Source organism: Trichoplusia ni, chromosome 24 (genome assembly GCF_003590095.1).
Source record: "Trichoplusia ni isolate ovarian cell line Hi5 chromosome 24, tn1, whole genome shotgun sequence".
NCBI classification, from domain to species: domain Eukaryota; kingdom Metazoa; phylum Arthropoda; class Insecta; order Lepidoptera; family Noctuidae; genus Trichoplusia; species Trichoplusia ni.
The window spans coordinates 4,499,910-4,517,884 of record NC_039501.1 but is presented as its reverse complement, the minus strand read 5'-3'; the positions used below and the strand labels follow the sequence as shown (position 1 = coordinate 4,517,884).

Below are 17,975 nucleotides of genomic sequence, written 5' to 3'. Positions count from 1 at the left end.
CCTGATAAATGGAGAACTTGAAATAAGAAACTTTTGCTTTTGATTTAGATCGAAAGTTCAAGTATTTCTATATTACCTTTTTTGTTTTATTTCCACCAAGGAAATAAAAATGAGTTTTGAAAGAAAAAGGACGACATTTATTAAATTCCTTAAAGAGGGAGTCGACAGACTCTCTTATCCTTCTCTCTTTGTCTAACGGATAAGCAACGGCTTTACATTTCTAAAATGGTCTTCTAACTCAACGTCACGCAACCAACCGCTTCGACAGCCCTTATCAACTTACCTTCCAAAGCATACACAGCGGGTACATCAGGGCCTAGCTTGTAGGCCACGGTAGTGATAAGCCCATGCGTGGACTTGACTCGTCGCGTGCCGGTGTTGTACAGCAGGAAACAGCCGCTTCGATACGTGTTCTTGGCCTGGCCTGCCTGCATGCAGTTCTGGCCTACGAGGGCCGCTTGCTGGTTGCCTAGTATCTAGTAAGAGAGGATATGTTTAAATATGGGTTTATTTTGAATGATTGCACGGATAGTCGAGTGGTTTAGGTCACCACACTAAATGCACTGTGGGCGATATGCCGCGGGTTCGATCCGCGCGTGGGACAAGCATTTGTGGTATCCACGAATGATTGTTCTTTGTCTGAATGTATTTTTTAATGTGATGTGACTTGAATGCTTGTGAAAGCTTCCGCGACACAAAAATTACTACATCACAAATATCATCATGATATGTTTCATATTAAATTGTAGGAGTTAAGTACTCACCCCAGATATCCTGATTCCATCCAGTAACGATCCATCCTTGACAGTTCCGTATATCTCCGAGCTGCTTCTTATCTGAGGTAGAGTGTCTCTGTGTATGCCGAATAACCTAAAACAATATAATTCACACAGTAGTTCATTTGCACTCCAGAATGTATAAAGACCCTTAATATAAATTGGTAATAACTGTACACATACCTTACACATTACAGATAGATTTAATAATAATAGTTATTGTAACGTAACTATTCGGGTTATTCCAAAAAAAAACCTTAAAATCCATTTATCATAAGGATGAATTATAAAATCAATAAAGAACGTCTTCAAACTCCCGTTGACCGGGAAAATGGAATTCATGGTGGAGTTATTCCACAAGTTCCATCTGAAATTTTAGTTCTAAAAGGGGGGAATGAAACCCAGAAATGAGATCAGTAAATCCCCTTGAAAATACAATTTCAGGGTATAAATTGATTGATTGATCAAAATAATATATGTCAAATTAGTTAACTTGTTTTAGGATTAAGACAAAGAATACAGTCATCTCCCCTTTTACAACAGAACCGATTTCCTTAAAGTCTACGAGAACGTGGCGATGTAAAAGTGAACCTTACCTGCACAGAATAGGGTCCCAATTCAATGTTTCCAGATTCATGAGCAGCGTTCTAGACGCGTTCGAGACATCAGTGATGTGCAAGCCGCCTTGTGGTCCACCCGTCAGATTCTGAATAAATATAAATCATTATGAAATAACCATTTTCATCCTAGTCTTTTTTCCAACTACGTTGGCGTTGATTACCAGTGTTTTACAAGAAGCGACTGCCTATCCGACCTCCTCAACCCAGTTACCTGGGCAACACGATACCCTTTAGTAAGACTGGTTGTCAGACTTTCTAGCTAATGACTTCATGACTGTCAAAGATGTATAAATTACTGCCGGGATATAGCTATAGACATAGATAATTATGAAAAATTTACGCATTTATACTGCTTTTCTAAACCTATGGCATCCTAATGCCGGTCTAAAGCAAATCCCCTCAATAATTCGCGGAATGCGATAATTCAGCTCGCCAGAGCTTCCTAACATAACGATTTCCTCTCCCAAATGTGTTGCGAGTCAAACTCACAAACTCGCTGCTGCGTCAGCTCATGATTGAGGACCGCGGATAGATCCGAAGCTAATACGAAATCCCAATAAGCCCGCGTGAATAAACCGTTATTAAATAAATCATGAATTCTCTTCACTAAACTTCTTATAACAGTATCTTTAAGATCTTTAACTTACCCACACGATCCAAGTATCTACAGTCCCAAACAGCAGCCTCTTGTCTCTACTAGCTCGTCTAATAGCCTTCACATTGTCCTTCAACCAGCGCATCTTCAGCGCACTAAAGTACGGTGATATTGGCAGGCCGCATATGTTCTTGAAGTAATTCTTGTTGCGATCCGGAATTTTAGCGAGGATAGCATCCACTGTGCTGTCTGTACGAATGTCGTTCCATGCTGTTTGGAGAAAAGGAATAATGTATTCTGTGCTGTTTGGAGGATTTTGAACTTTATGACGATGGTGGGAATGGTTTTATTAATTAGCTAAGAAAATGGTTTACTCAAATAATTCTAGCAAGATGTGTTGTGATAGTATTGACCCTCAGAAGTTTTTGATTAAGCATTTCTTTCTTTCTTTTAAAATATTCTTTAACTGGCCTGTTGGACAGGTTAGGCCCTGACTGCTATCTGGAACCTATCCTGGGTTCGATTCCCAACCAGGACAATTGTGAGATGAGCATGATTATTATTTAGTTCTATGTCTGGCTATAATTTATTAACATATCAGTTTATCAGTTATCTACTGCTCATAATTCAAATTTTACTTAGTTTGACACTAGATGGCGTTGCGTGAAAGTTGTGACACAGGGTGGAATGTTATTTTCTAACTCAACATCATTCACTTAGTCCTTAGAAATGCATCTACTTATCCAGATACATGTTTTTTAATACAATATATGTATAAGTAAAATTACCTATAGCGGCATGAAGCGGCTCGCCCGTGTATTTGTCCCAGGCTATTGTTGTCTCCCTCTGATTTGTGATGCCCAACGTCACGATATCATCCTTTGTATAACCTGGAACAAACGTAACAGCATGTTAAATAACAAGAAAATAAGTTATACTCAAAATCAAGTAATTTTTGGTTATATATGGCACGTAGAATTGGAAGAAGAAAATAAGGCATCATTTCATTCATTTGCCGGATGGATTTGTTTTATTACATGTTATCGTAGTGGTTTACTGACGCTTTTTTTATAGGGATCGACCGATCGCCGCATCAGCTCAAAGTTAAGGAATCTTGTTGGGTCCGTAACTAGTCAGCCGTTATATTCAATAACATAATTTGTGTATTTCGAAAAAACAAGTCACATTAAATCGGACTTAAATTGTTTTAACAAATACCTATATAAAACTCCCTGCGACCCCTCATTTATTAATTTTATTTCACATAATTATTAAAGTCCAATCAAAGTTAACACATACAAATAATCAGTATTTACAATAACAAATTACCAAATATTACCCGACACTTAACTCAAACTAAATAGTCAACCAAGTTGATAAAAACATTAATGTATTACGACGTTTCGTTTCGTGTTAATGTACTTTGCACCATGTGTTAAACGAAAAGACCTTTAAAATTCACTCAAGGTTATATTATTATATAATAAAGTAAACATCGTGCAATTGCAATAAAAATGATACTAACTTTAAATTCTCGATGAGTTAATACAAATAATAATAATTTACAGAAATATGGTATACAGTAGTACCTCTCTTTGAACGCCAACATATCTACATCATACAGTTTATCAAAATATATTTCAAAACAGAAAATACGTCGTAATAATCTGAAAACGGGGAAACTCGTTATGACACAGATGGTCACCCATCTACGCACCAACTGCGTCAAGCGTAGCTTAACCTGTGATCGATTCACTTGTGCGGTTATAGTTCAGACACGAGCTGCTCACAGATGTGTCAGACTCTTACTGACTAAACGCACAGCAATCGTGCGCCAATTTTGATAATACCTTTTTTTGTCCGGTGGAAATCCTCATGGACATCCTTCGCCCTGGGGAAGGCGAAGGGTTGTGCTGGACTCCTACCGGCTAAAACCACTGGAATGCTTCCCCGTTTCCTTTAGTCGGGGGCCAAGCGGGAACGCTTTCGCAGTCTACCGCGAAAATTTTGATGATACCTACTAAAACTATTATGATAGCTCTTACCTAATTCCACTAGCTGATCAATAGCGTTTTCCGCGCACAGTTTGATGTGGTGCATGATCTCGAGCGGATCCTGCTCGGACCAGCCCTCCTGAGGCTGCACCTCCGTCTTGTCCATCTGGTAGGAGACCAGCTCATCTGAACGCTCTGCTTCGTATATCTGTGAAAAAAGAAGAAAAAATAGAATAATGTGTTTTGTGTTGGTGTTTGGTTATACTAGAAAATGAGGATTAAGAAAAACTTGGTATTTTAAGCATCTTCAGCCGCGTGGATAACAAAAAGTGGCTTATGCTTATGTAGTATTCTCAAATCAAATGATATTTAAAATGGTTTTGAGTTTTACGCGTTACGTTAAACAGAAAGCAAGGCAGATTTACTTTGAAATTATGTGATTAACATGTAAATTAAACTTAACTGAAACAGTGTCTTTCAAGTTTCAGGAAAAAATATATCGATCAACTTTTAATGCCTGATTCACAATTTAAGCTTATTTAAAAGGACAAGCAAGCTGTGATATAGGCACCTATAAAAAAAATTGAACTTTGGAACACAGATAACAACAGAATTTTGCCCTCACACGTTTTTCAACGAACAGTGACAATAGAATTAATACGCAAAAATAATTAAACAAAAAAATCGTATCCCGGATATCGTAATCACAATATTACAAATAATTACCATAAAAAATATTTGATAAAATTGATACACTACCAGTGAATAAGGTCACTGGGTACAAAGGTCAAAGGTCTCTTTAAAATTATCAACAGTTAGGTACATTTGTTAGACGTAAGCACCACGCCTACTGATTGCTAATAGCTGTATAAACATGTAATTTATTTATTTAAATTATCTGTAGACAAAATAATAAAGACTTATCAAAAAGTGTGTGTGTATCCAAGCGTAAATTGAATAGGTATAATATTGATAAATTTATCCTCAGATCTTAGCTTCGTTTGGTGATAAAATTGGTTGTGGAAAAATGGGATATGGAAATCCGATTGTCAAGTTAGAGTATCGATTACACCATCTCAGTCTTTTGCGTTCTTTTCACTACTAACGATGATTTGTCACGAGGGTTATTGACGGGATTTTTATAAATGTAAAATTTTTAATACAGTAATATATAAAAAAAAGAAAATTAATCCCTCGCAGTAAGGTATCCTTTATCTTTATTAAACCTTTGGTCGCGGGGCGCTTTTAAGAGCATTCGAGTCACAGTCACAAATACATCCAGGCTCAGAACAAGTATTCGCGGATCACACAAATACTTAAGCTTCGCAGGGATCGCACCCGCGACACGTCGCAGTCAGTGGGTTGGCGTGGTGACCTCAACCACTCGGATATCCATGCAGTCTAAATAAGTAATATACGACAAAACTCACCACAAATCGTACTGTTTTGGTGCCATCATCAATGACGCCGACCAGTGGCCGCTTGGCGCCGTCCCGGACAGGCATTGTGGTGCCTGGGAAAAAAACAGACATATTATTATTATTATTTATGCAAAAAAAAACAGCGTCTTAAAGTTAGATGTTGCATTAGTGTAATTCGATATCAGGATAAGCTAGGCTTGATATGGTCGATCCATGGAAGAGTTCCTCTGTCTTTCGGAAGACACGTTACATTGAGAGTAACGGCTGTTGTTCTTACACATTGACAGTCGTTACGGGTAGTGAGAAAATAAAAAGTCTGACGACTAATCTTACTAAGGGGTATCGTGTTGCCCTGGTGACTGGATTAACAAGGTCAAATAGAGCGACTGCTTATCTGACCTCCTCAACGCAGTCCCATCCTTCTTAAACACTGGTACTTAGCATACAGACTACAATAAGACTGAACGCCGACCCCAATATGTTTTGGAAAAGGGCAAAAGCAAACTTCACTTGACAACTGGTCTTATAACAATTGTAGGTACAGGTGTACAAAACTCAGGTGACAACATAACTAAAAATAAATCCCTAATCATCAGTCTAGAAGCCTTATCAATCTAAAGTCGTTCAGGTTAATCAAATCACATAGGATTAGCTCCGCATACTCATTCGAATCGGTCATTACTGAACGATTGCCATCTTTATTCACAAGTCATATATAAACAAATATCAAGGCGGTGCATCTAAGTGTTGTTCAAATGTTGTTAGATCACGACCTGAGATTGTAATGCCATTAGATAAGCTATCCATACCTACTATTAGGCTATAAAGCATACAGGTAACGAATAGGCTAGTATACTGTTTTCTATGCTATGTAATCAAAAAGGGATTTTGGCCCTTTTTATGGGGAAGTTTTCTTTTAGCTTTATAAACTTTTAAAGATTTATTTTTATGTATAGACTATTCATAACCAAGGAAGGAGTACATCGTGTTGCCCAGGTATCTGGGTTGAGGAGGTCAGATAGGCAGTCGCTCCTTGTTAAACACTGGTACTAAGCTGAATCCGGTTAGACTGGAAGCCAACACCAACATAGTTGAGAAAAGGCTAGGCCGAAGATGTACAGACCATTCATACCAAACCTTGTGACACGATTAAATACATGGAGTTAATATACAGGCTTACTCCCAACAATATCAACGTATGTTATATCCGAATTCAGATCGAGTCGGTACTCTGTACTCCGACACTAACGCCAATTCGTGTCACATATTGAAACTACAATGGATCGAAAGCTACCGACGCTGATAACACCCGCTCGCTACTCCATCTTGGTTTGATTCGATAGTACCACTTCAGGCCCGATTCGAAAATCGGATAAAAAAGCCAACCACTTTCGGAAGTTAACAAGTCTCGTAACTTCTAAAGAAAAATGTCATTTTCATACATTCTAATAACGCTAATGATTGTAAAAAATAATGACGTCACAAGATAAATTAACGACTTCGTCGCAAGATTTTTTGCTGTAACACAACTAATTCGTTGACAGAATTTTCCATAAACAAAGATAAAGTTAATTGCTCGTGTTAAAGATAAGCCGGTTATCAGAATAAACCATATAAGTTAGTAATATACCAATTAAACTAATCTTAAGTTAATTACATTATAGTAAGAAGCGAGTCGCAGACGTAGTAAAGTTTATTATACAATAATACAATAGTAGTAATAAATGCAAATATAATTTTACTGATCAAAGTTGTAAATAATGATGTCCTTGCTTTTTTACATGTATAACAAAAAAAAACACTTTTCTTCTTTTCCGGGGTGATACGCTAATGAATTCAACCCATGCCGGGGGCACGGCGTCAGGAAAACACTGCAAGCTAATTTAATTGCTTCACCGAGAATATTAGGTCCAATAAAACATGTTCCTTGCTACTCAGGCAAAACGAAGACGCTGACTAAAAACACCTGGGGATCCCTAAAACAACCCAATCTCTGGCAAAAGAAGAACCAACGTGGTACGATGATTTTAGACGTTTGTAACTAGAAATAGTATTCCAGATTTTCCTTTCTGCAACAGCCTTTAACCAAAACTTGATCTTTCCAAATTCAGTCTAATCGGATTCAGGTAACTACCGATTAATCACTAAAGGACTGCCTACCCGACCTTTTTTTTAACAGGCGAAACCTTCAAGGACTCTCTACGCTCTGGGAAAGGCGGTTTTGCTCGCTAAAACCACTGGCGTGTTTCACCTTTCCCTTGTACCAGAGTCAACAGAATCGCTGGAGCTTAACGCTATCGTTAGTAAAGAAGCTATCGGTAACGCAACAGTAAGTGAAAGAGTCTTTTGTTGTGTTACTTCTTTCGTCAGTTGAGAAGCAGGCAGAAGAATATAATGGTGAATCGAATTTTCAATGATAAACACAAACTCTTCAATTCCATGAAACAGTTCAAGAACCTAACATTATTATAAAGTACTTGATATAGTTAATCAATAAAGTGGTTCGTAATCGCATGGATGAGTTCCCGATAAAATCAAATCAGGAAATACCCAGAAGAATCAAGTTAAATCTAATTTAACTGATGGCAAAATCAACTTAGAAGAAAAAGGACAGATCAATTTATTCAAATTCGATGAAAATGAAGACATATTTTCAAAGAATAAAGTTCAAAATCGCCAACTCTGAGCCTGGTGATCAATGCTTAAACATTTCATATATGAGAAGAGGTCTGTGCCCAGCAGGCTGGCATTATAAATAGATTCAAATTCGTAACACAGAACCATAAAATAAACAATCTAAGAATCACAGAGGAAAAAGAACTAATATATTTGATGAAAAATCGAAGCCATAAAACCTTAATTGTATACTAAACCGAGAACCAAATCTAATCAATTCGATACATTTGTTGAACAAACACGATTAATCTAGAGTCTTTACTGTAAATAGGCAAACCGCATCGCTGTGGTTCCGTTTGATATCAAATTAATAAATAAATAAATAAATAAATAAATAAATGCGGACAACATCACATACATTGTTCTGAACCCAAAGTAAGTTGCTAAAGCACTTGTGTTATGGAATTCAGATACAACGAAGGTACCACAAACACCCAGACCCGAGACAATGTAGAAATGTTAATTTTTACATTGACCCGACCGGGGATCGAACCCGGGACCTCAGAGCTAGCGACACCTTGAAACCGGTGCGTACGCCACTCGACCACGGAGGTCGTTAAATTGAGACTATAGTATGGATATACTAGAGATTGGATACAAGTAGCCTGTACAAGCGATACCAACGAGTTTGGGGGTCATCCTAGTCCACCTTTAAACCATCCTTGGTAACTATAGCGTATTGTTTGTTATGAAAACTCTCTAAAAGTTTATTTCTTTTGTTGCGGTGGTTGTAGAAACATTCAAGTTACAAGCAAAAAAACATGCAAGCATTCTTTGATGATGTAAATGCTTATCCTACGCAGATATTAATTCGTGAGTAAAACGCATAAGTATCTAGAAAACTACAATAAATTTCACGGTCAGGGAAAATAAAATCGGTCAAGCGATTTTTATAGTTCTAAATTGCATTATCATCGGGTTTAAAACTACGCTGAAAATTTCAGCCTGCTAGCTAATCGAGAAGTGGATCAAAATTGGATTACGGAAATCCAACCTGAACGACAAACAAACAAAAAAGTGAGTTTATAAGAACGTGAAAAAATCAGACTGGCTGGCAGTTCAATACATTTGAACGATTCATTTGAGTAAGCGATCAGAGAAATGTGTCTTGTCTCCAAGTCTGAAGCAATTTAAAGTAGGGACAATAATGCTCACTGATCAAAATATTTATCATCGTCTACAAGCACTTGGAGTGATTAAAACAATTGCAACAATTAATCACTGCATTGCTGATAATAGCAAAGACGGAACTAATGGCGGTATTAAGAGTCTGTAGCAGATCTAATCTTAACAGCATGAAGATTTATTACTAGTTTCATTTACACGCAATACGATACCTACTAGATTGAAGATTAAATGTCGGGTATCATGTCAACATTGGAACAGACGCAATAAGCTAAAAGAAAAAAAATAAAAACAAGACTTAAAAAAGTTCGTCACTCCACATACCATTCAAATGGATTTTTGGCAACTGAACTAATTTGCGACAAAAACATAAATGAAATGTAAAACCTTCGGAAATACAATAGAAAAACCTAAAATAAAAATGAGGAATTTGGTAGACATGTCAAGTGAAGGGATACTTCAACAAACAAGAACTTCCCTATTGTTCTGTAAATAAATTTGCAAAGAAAACAAGTTCTTGATTTTATTTTTAACTCTGAACTTTACTAATGCAAGTAAGTTTCCGTAATAATTAATACCTCGTTAATATAAAAACAAATAAACTCACAGTTATTAACCAAAGGTCCCTGAAAAAGTTGTAATATACTTTTTTTCGTCTCGCTTTTTGATTTTATCCAGAACACATCTCAACCCAGAACGGAAACCAGGAATAAAACGACAAATCCAATCGGAAAACTGCAATTCAACGTGACAAGATAACACCATCTATTAAGACTATTTGCCCCGATCTGGCAATATCCTCCCACGGCACTTCATGTACCTTTTCCTGCACGTCATTGCATAGTTGCATCAGCCTTGACGAGCGGTTAAGGAAAATCTTCAATAGATTGGTGGCCGACTAGATAAATCCGTAAAGTGGCGAGGGGAATTACTGACATCCTATCATTAAACTGGTTTATCATCAAGGTACTATTATCTGTAGGTAAGTTCCTATATGGACCAAATGAGGAAGCTGACAATGTGATATGAAAAAAATAATTACAATCTAGTGAACTCTCGAAGGTCCATTAGCCATGTTTTGGAATAGGGACATCACTCTAAAGCAATCTGACCTTATCTATTTAATCTAAGAAAAGGGATTTAAATGATCCCATTTTATGAACTAATTGAAAGCCATTATAACTTGAAATGAAATATTATTGTTAGTTATTTTTGACTTTTTTTACCTCTTTACCTTACCTCTTTTGGGCTTCATCGCCTACTTTAGGAAAGATTGTAATAAATTACGACACATTTTCTGGTAGGAAGGCAATCTAATGACAATATTTATTATAAGGAAGAACAAAACAAGTTGAGAAATAAACTCAATTCACCTTCTATTGATATGGAATAATTCGTTAAAAGGGCCAACTGACAAGATCTTATCTAAAGTATGGTGACCCCGGAAAATGTATATTTCGATTGGAACAATATTATTGTTTTTGTTTACGCTTCAATATTGGCCAACATTTAAAATATTCATTCAAAATAGATACTACAAGATCAACAAGCCAAATGTTAATAAACATTTTCAGCTATAATTACTTCATATTGGAGTTGTTTCCCTCTGAAGCTATCGTTCATTTACCTCTTTTGGCCCTTATTCCCAAAATCACTTTTTTCTCTCTGTCATAATATATTTTCTCAACCTGCATCATCCGAACAATCCTACATTTATTCCTCCACTTCAAATTGAGATCGCATAAGCCGTCTCGAGTGTTAAAGCTCTGCTCTTTTGTAAGGGTGCTCAGCTCGTAGCTGTCAAGGTCTACGACATTTTGATGTAGGAATCAGGTCATTGACAAAATTTCAAGTTACTTTAAAAACATAAATTCTGACGATTTTCGATATATTCCTTTAAGGTTCTCTCCTACTTTTCTTATATGCTGCGAACGACAGGGTCGAGTTGTGACTAAATTATCTTTATACTAGGAACCTGTATATAGGTACGTTATGATACGCAATAAAGAATTGCGAATTGAGAATTGAATTGAAGGTTTGCATTATGAGAAATCAATTAACTGCGATCCACTGCTGGATGATGATGGAGGGCATGAGATGGAAGGGGGAGGGATGCCGTATATCACTAAACTGGGCAAGCGAATTGGTAACCGTATCAAAAACCTGGCTACTAGGAAAAATGCTGCCATATTCATTCTCCTAGAAATTTGACCTTATTACGACCCCGACTTTATTTATATAGGTCAACAAATTCTACGCAATGCTCAATACGTACTACTGTATACCCAAATTATGCGTATTACCATAATCAACAATCAACAACTATGACAGACTAATTTGTTATCAATCTATTGTTTGGGTAGCACTCAAAATATCGATGTTGCCAAGTCCCAAAAATAAATGTTTTCAAGATCGACTCATTGGAAAAATTGTATTAGTAATGGTGATAATATAAAACCGGAATTACTTGCACATAATTGTTTATTATTTTGAAGATTTATAAACGATTATTATTATGAACTTTCTACTTTTTCAGTAATTTAACATTATACATACATTAGACATATTTCTCAAAAAGTTTATTATCAAGTTATCGTGAAAAAGGTAAGTGTAGTATATTAAAAGTGTATTATGTATCAGCGAAGTTTATAGACTAAAAACAAACTTGTCCAAAAAGACTGATTACGCAAATATTCCGGTAGTAGAATCAAGGCAACGCCAAGGTTGTTGTGGGAATGAACGATAAAACATCTAAACCAAAAGATATCTCCCGTTTACAGAGACTAGAGAGAAGCTATTAAAAACGCACAAAACTCGTTTCACATGAAACCTAAAGGCATGTATACATGGCTAGAGTTCTGTTTTTCAAATTGATCTCCAATTGTTGGGGACTCCAATTCGTTACTCAACAGCAATATTCCAAATAATTTCCTTAACAGTGGCAACAAGTAAGTAAATTTTCAACTGTCAAGTTATCACAATTGACGAGATATAGCCTGGTGATACACGGACGGAAAAACGGACAAACAGTTAAGCATTAGTAAATTAAGGAGTTTCCGTTCCTAGCCTTTGCATGGGTAACCCTTAACAAATTGAACCCAATCGAATTCTAATTCTGATTGACGGGCAAGTAAAATAGTACTAAAGCGCGCAACGTTTCCACGTTTCTACTAAAGCACTCTCCTAAACACTAAGATAATGTAAACAGGCCGTAATGGATAATGTTATGCAATAACACAACACATCCATCGTCACCCGATACCTGATATTACTATGTCATTATAAATGCAGCGATGATGGATTGATGCATAATACCGTCCTATTGATTTATCGGGTATGATGTTGGATTCTTCATGTCAGTGATTAGCGTGACTGAGATATAATGAAAAGAGTAAATGTGAAGATTAAATAAATGATCATTTAAATATTGGGATGGAGGAAACTGAGATGAGTGAAGACTGGTTTCTGGTTGCGGTGTCATTGTAATGATGTAGGAAAGTAAAACATTTTTTTTAACAATTCGATATTTTTACCCGTACAAGAACTATTTTTACATATTTCCAAATATTATCGAGAACTGAATGCAATCAAATAATTCGGCAAAAAACTAAATGGTCTTTACGCGAAAACGACATTTAAAATCTAGAGTTTGAAACTTCGATTTTGGACTCAATTGTAATGTTAATTTAAACAAGCAGTTACGTTGAATTTAATTTGCATTATTTATCCTTTTTTGTCCAACTTCTTTCGATACATCTACAGTGTATTTGTACGAAACGTTTGAAGGTGCGTCGAGCACATCGCAATTACTTTAGAAATAGATCGTTTGTCACTTACGTTTAAAAAAACATCATTAGTCCTCACATATAATATTTTGCCGTGATAATCACGATCGACTTTATTTTTCTAAATTAGCTTGTCGGCTTACTCTCTTGCACGTCTGCTCTACTTTCAACTGAATACAGGTCAAACTGGCTGATGAACACAAACCAAAATAGCTTCAAAAAGGTCTGACGGAAGATTTTTTTTTTTAATAATTAATTCCCCCTCGAAGGATTGAAATCCTTGAGTTGCTTGGGGTTTCACGATGAATCAAGTAACATGCACGAAGACACCCAGACTTAGGACAAGCATTCGAGAGAGAGAGAGTGAGAGAGAGAATAGTTAGAACAGTAAGAGAAATTGTACGATTTAAAATAAATAATAAATTAAAAAAACAAAATTCGTCGATTGCACAACCGCTTGTCCTATGCAGGGATCTAACCCGCGAAACTAAAAGTGACATTAACCACTCAACTATCAGAAATCACTGACAGGCAATTGTTCCTAGTCAACTTTCACTGAACTTATAACCACTGGCTCGTCATATAATATGGTTAAAACATAATGTTACATAAGAGTATAGATGAGGAAAACGTGAGACCATGAGGAAAATATTGTAGAGAAACACAACGAACAGCTGCTACTATAAAAACTGTATGTAGTAAAGAAACAGAATACATTATACGTTATGGAAAGACCAATTAAAAAGAAAATAGGCTAAGGCTGCGATTCCACCAGAGATGTGCTAGGAAGCGTAGCAAGGAATGTGTTTATAAAGAACCAATAGATTCGCTTCATTTACCTTGGTCAGGAGGCCTCTAGTGGAATCGCAGCCTAAAATTTAAAAAAATAGTACAGCTCCAGTTGGCCAAATTGGGGTGGATGCAAAGAGCAAAAGACAGTGGATAGTGGCAAAAATAATGGGAGATCTACGATCAGCTGTGGGGTTTACTAATGATAATAAGCAAAATTCAGCATAAATGTAGTAAACACTGTTTGTTTTGTAAAAAGAGAAGCGAGAGCTTTTTGCTTAATTTCTTCTCTTTAGCTAGGGCTTTATGAAGTGGTCAAGGGCGTATATTATAGGGTGATTTCTATAGATACATTTGTGATGTTCAAAAGTGCTACTTGGTACGCTTGAATAATTGAATTTTGATCAAATGCCTCCATAGATTCCAAATGTTGGAAATCAACATTTTTATTCGACAAACTTTCATATTTCAGTTCAATAATAATTTGATCTGTTCTGTTTCTATTCTAATCTGCGTTTAATCGGCGAAATTGATTATAAAAATGTTGTATTTGGTAAGTAATTGCAATCTAGAATGATTAAATGGAAAACAGTGATATGATTACGTAAAAAAATGTTGTAGTATAGCTAAGAGATATATAATTGTTTAGATTTTTAGTTCAATTCAAAATAAGAACTAAAAATAATTGGAAATCCCTAAAAGTTAGATGAAAACACCATTCAAAAACACCGCAATATTTACAGATAAAGCTGTTTCCAACCCACGCAAAACGAATGTCATTTTTTATTTCAAAATGCCACTGTCATTTCATACGGACTCGACACGACATGGAATCCGATATTGGCATACTATGAGATATTATGGTGATAATGACGCATTCTTCCTCCATTCCAATTATCTTTTGAGGTCTTCGCTTGACAATCTATGGAAGTCATACATTAGCCCAGTGATCACACAACCCCCAAGTGATCAACACGAGATGAAAGTAATAAAAATATAATTACATTCTTCATATTGACAGTAACAAATTAAAATCACATGCGAATTACTCTTAAATATCCCAATATAAATAATATTAAATGACAACTTCTTGGCCCACAGACAGAACACAGAAATAATACATTTCCTTTAGTTGTGTCGGATGATTTTCGCGCCAATTTTGTTACCATAAACTACTTCCTTGCAGGTGCAATTTATGAGTATGTAACAATTTATACACGTGTACAAAAAAACTTTTTCAGGTGACCTCTTTTTTCACATGAAAATCTCCCTTCGGGGAATTGCAGGTCAAAAATTCCGTCGAGGGTAATATCACGTTGAGTCAGCCCAAAACAGCATTACAAAATAAATCTACTACTACTAATATACTATTTAAGTATATGTTGGGTTTATCAATTCAAGATGTTATTTTTTTTCTGTAAATCGACTATTTTATGGTATACTGTTAGGCTAACTCACATCTCGTCAAAACTCTGGCGGATCTCGAGAGTGGTTTGCCGCAAGTTAACAAGACGAACCATCAATGCGTTTTGACAGTACTCATGACTATTCAAACCAGCCGTTTGGGTCGTAAAAAATGATGTCATTACTCCATTCTTACGTATACAAAGTAAAAGTCCCTTTAATTACTTAGAATTATGATCTAAGTGATTAGAAGAACAATGAGCTAATAATTAAGTGTTGTCACATAACATGCACGGTGAAATGCAATAAGTTATATATGAGGAAGATAAAAATAAAATGGAAGACATATTGCTATACAAAAATACTTAGTTGCTTGTCTTACTTTGTTAAATTAAACAAAGGTGTTATTTTATCGTCTAAACGAAGGTTTTTCCTTTTAAACCATAGTATAACTACCGAATTAGAGATTGTAAAAACTATTACTAAGAAAAAAGCACATGTTTGTAAGTATGGATGGATGTTTCGCAGGTACTTTATTACGCGAGAACCACTGAAGGGATAGCACTGATTAGGTTAGTATTCATCCCAATCTTATGTTCCCGTGGGATCATTTTCGATTTGTAGCTAGCGGAGTCGCTAGCAAAAGCTAGTAAAATACGCAAAAGATATCACAACATACTTGAGTCACAACCGAATCTATCCAGTTCGATCATGATACTCATGATACAGTCTTTTAATTCAGTTCTTAATAGTCTTAATCGCTAAATAATTAAGTTCTAAGTATGCCTCTTAATAAACGTGTTTTGAAAAATATATTTATTTATTTATTTATTTAATAATTTATGTACACACACAAGAGATCTTAAAAGTAACATAACATTATAAACATAAATGATGTACAAGGGTACTGCTTATTTCTTAAGAAATCTCTGCCAGCAGACCCGCGAAGTATATGTAGTTAAGAAGGAAAATAAAGTCGAGCCCTCTTTGTTAAAGATGAGTAAATTATAATATGACAATAACATCTAAGTCAAGGTAAAGGAAATGCATAAACAGAGTGCTAGCGGTAGAAGGAAAACCACGACGCCATGACATGAGAAAAACGCGGGAAAAATAACTGTCAATGTCATTTAGGAAATTTTATGACGCATAAATTAATAGAGCGAGACGAGTTTTGCTTTTTAATTGCCAAAGCCAAATAATAGCGTTTTAAGTCTAACCAGAAAGTGACTCCGTCTAGCTTTAAAATGGGTTAACTAATATTTATGTTTTATTTTTTGGCATTGCTCTCCGTCGATGGCCCAATTTTATTTGATTTACAATCTTAAAGATCTCAAGTTCCTTTGCTTATTTTTTTTCAAATAACCATTAAATGTTTACATACAAATATGACAATATGAAGCGGGTACAGTACACACGTACCTAACAAAAAATTGTAAAAGAAAGACAGATTTGGAAAAAAAAGCGGAAGGCATTCTAAAGGCTTTAAGAAATACTATTGAAAGTACTTCTCCTTTCTGAAGTCGGTTAATAGAGAAATAAAGGTTGTGACGACATTATTTTAAATCTGACAGACATCGTATGTTTTTTATTATCTATTGTATCAAGGGTAAGGTCTCTGTCATGATATCCTGACGTTTAGATGATTATATTATCTGACACGAGTTTTAACTAAAATTATTACTCGTTTAAAGGGATTAAAAAGTACTCAATTATTTTTTTTCGATTTCATTCATTTATCTTTTAGTTTTAATTGTTACACATTTATGACTTGATACTACCTGATAGTATTTTTAATACGTTGATAAAGTTGAATGGTATTAAATTATTTTGCCCTCAAACAAAAAATCTTAAAGTTTTTAAAATAATGAAAAACATAGTAATTAAATAGCTAATCATAATATATTATTGTTTATGCGAATTAATAATTCTAATCCCTACTAATATTATAAATGCGAAAGTAACTCTGTCTGTCTTTCTGTCTGTTTGTCTGTTACCCTTTCACGTCTAAACCACTGAACCGATTTTAATAAAATTTGGTACAGAGATAGAGTTGACCTTGAGAAAGAACATGGGATAGTTTTTATCCCGGACTTTTGAAGAGTTCTCTTGGCAAAAAAATCAAAAGTTTCTGCTACGAAAATAATAAAAATAAATTGTTGCTTATGACAATAATTACAAAGTTGTCAAACATACTCGTACACGTTCGGAACATAAAATTATAATGGGTATTAAAACTTATCACTTTTCTAGGCAACATTGTTATGATTATCACGAATATACTTAGTAAGATTAACAATATATGATAAAATAATTTTCGTAAGATAAAATTTATAAATTGTAAATTTAAATCCGGTATCAAAGAAATCTTTTTATCATGTTACGAAACTCTGGCGCCATAATTCTTAGTAATTTTTTAATTTTATTTAATGGCTGCCGTTATTTGGAAAACGGAGCAAATCTTTTGGTTTCAACTTACTTACAACTTCTTTACAATTACAGTAATCGCAGGAACTACTGAATAGATTTTGAAATTTTCTTGCTAACAGAAAGCCACATTATTTGTGAGTGTCTTAGGCTGTTTTAACTTGCTAAAGTATCATCCAAAAGGCAAAACCATGCATGTGTAAGCTATTTCAATTTAAAAACTCTTAAAAAAATATATTTAACCAAAGAGTATCGTAATCGATCGAATGGGAAAAGCAAATCGAGTTATTAGAAAACCAAAAACAACTTTTACTTTTTAATATCAAATCTACGATGATCAAATCTTTGTAGGCAAGTAAAAAT

At 35.2% G+C, this 17,975-nt stretch overlaps 1 protein-coding gene across 4 annotated transcripts in view; it reads right to left on the bottom strand.

Annotated features, from left to right (window-relative positions):
- LOC113505207 (glycerol kinase) overlaps nt 1-17,975 on the bottom strand; it is a 38,802-nt gene that overhangs the window by 13,375 nt on the left and 7,452 nt on the right. For all 4 annotated transcript variants that reach the window (XM_026887814.1, XM_026887815.1, XM_026887812.1 and 1 more), the window contains exons 2-8: nt 5,416-5,498; nt 4,037-4,193; nt 2,780-2,881; nt 2,044-2,261; nt 1,373-1,482; nt 765-870; nt 284-476 (exon numbers count right to left, since the gene is read on the bottom strand). In XM_026887814.1, the coding sequence (XP_026743615.1) occupies nt 284-476; nt 765-870; nt 1,373-1,482; nt 2,044-2,261; nt 2,780-2,881; nt 4,037-4,193; nt 5,416-5,490 (961 nt within the window). In that variant the 5' untranslated portion in view covers nt 5,491-5,498. The remainder of the gene's footprint in view (nt 1-283; nt 477-764; nt 871-1,372; nt 1,483-2,043; nt 2,262-2,779; nt 2,882-4,036; nt 4,194-5,415; nt 5,499-17,975) is intronic.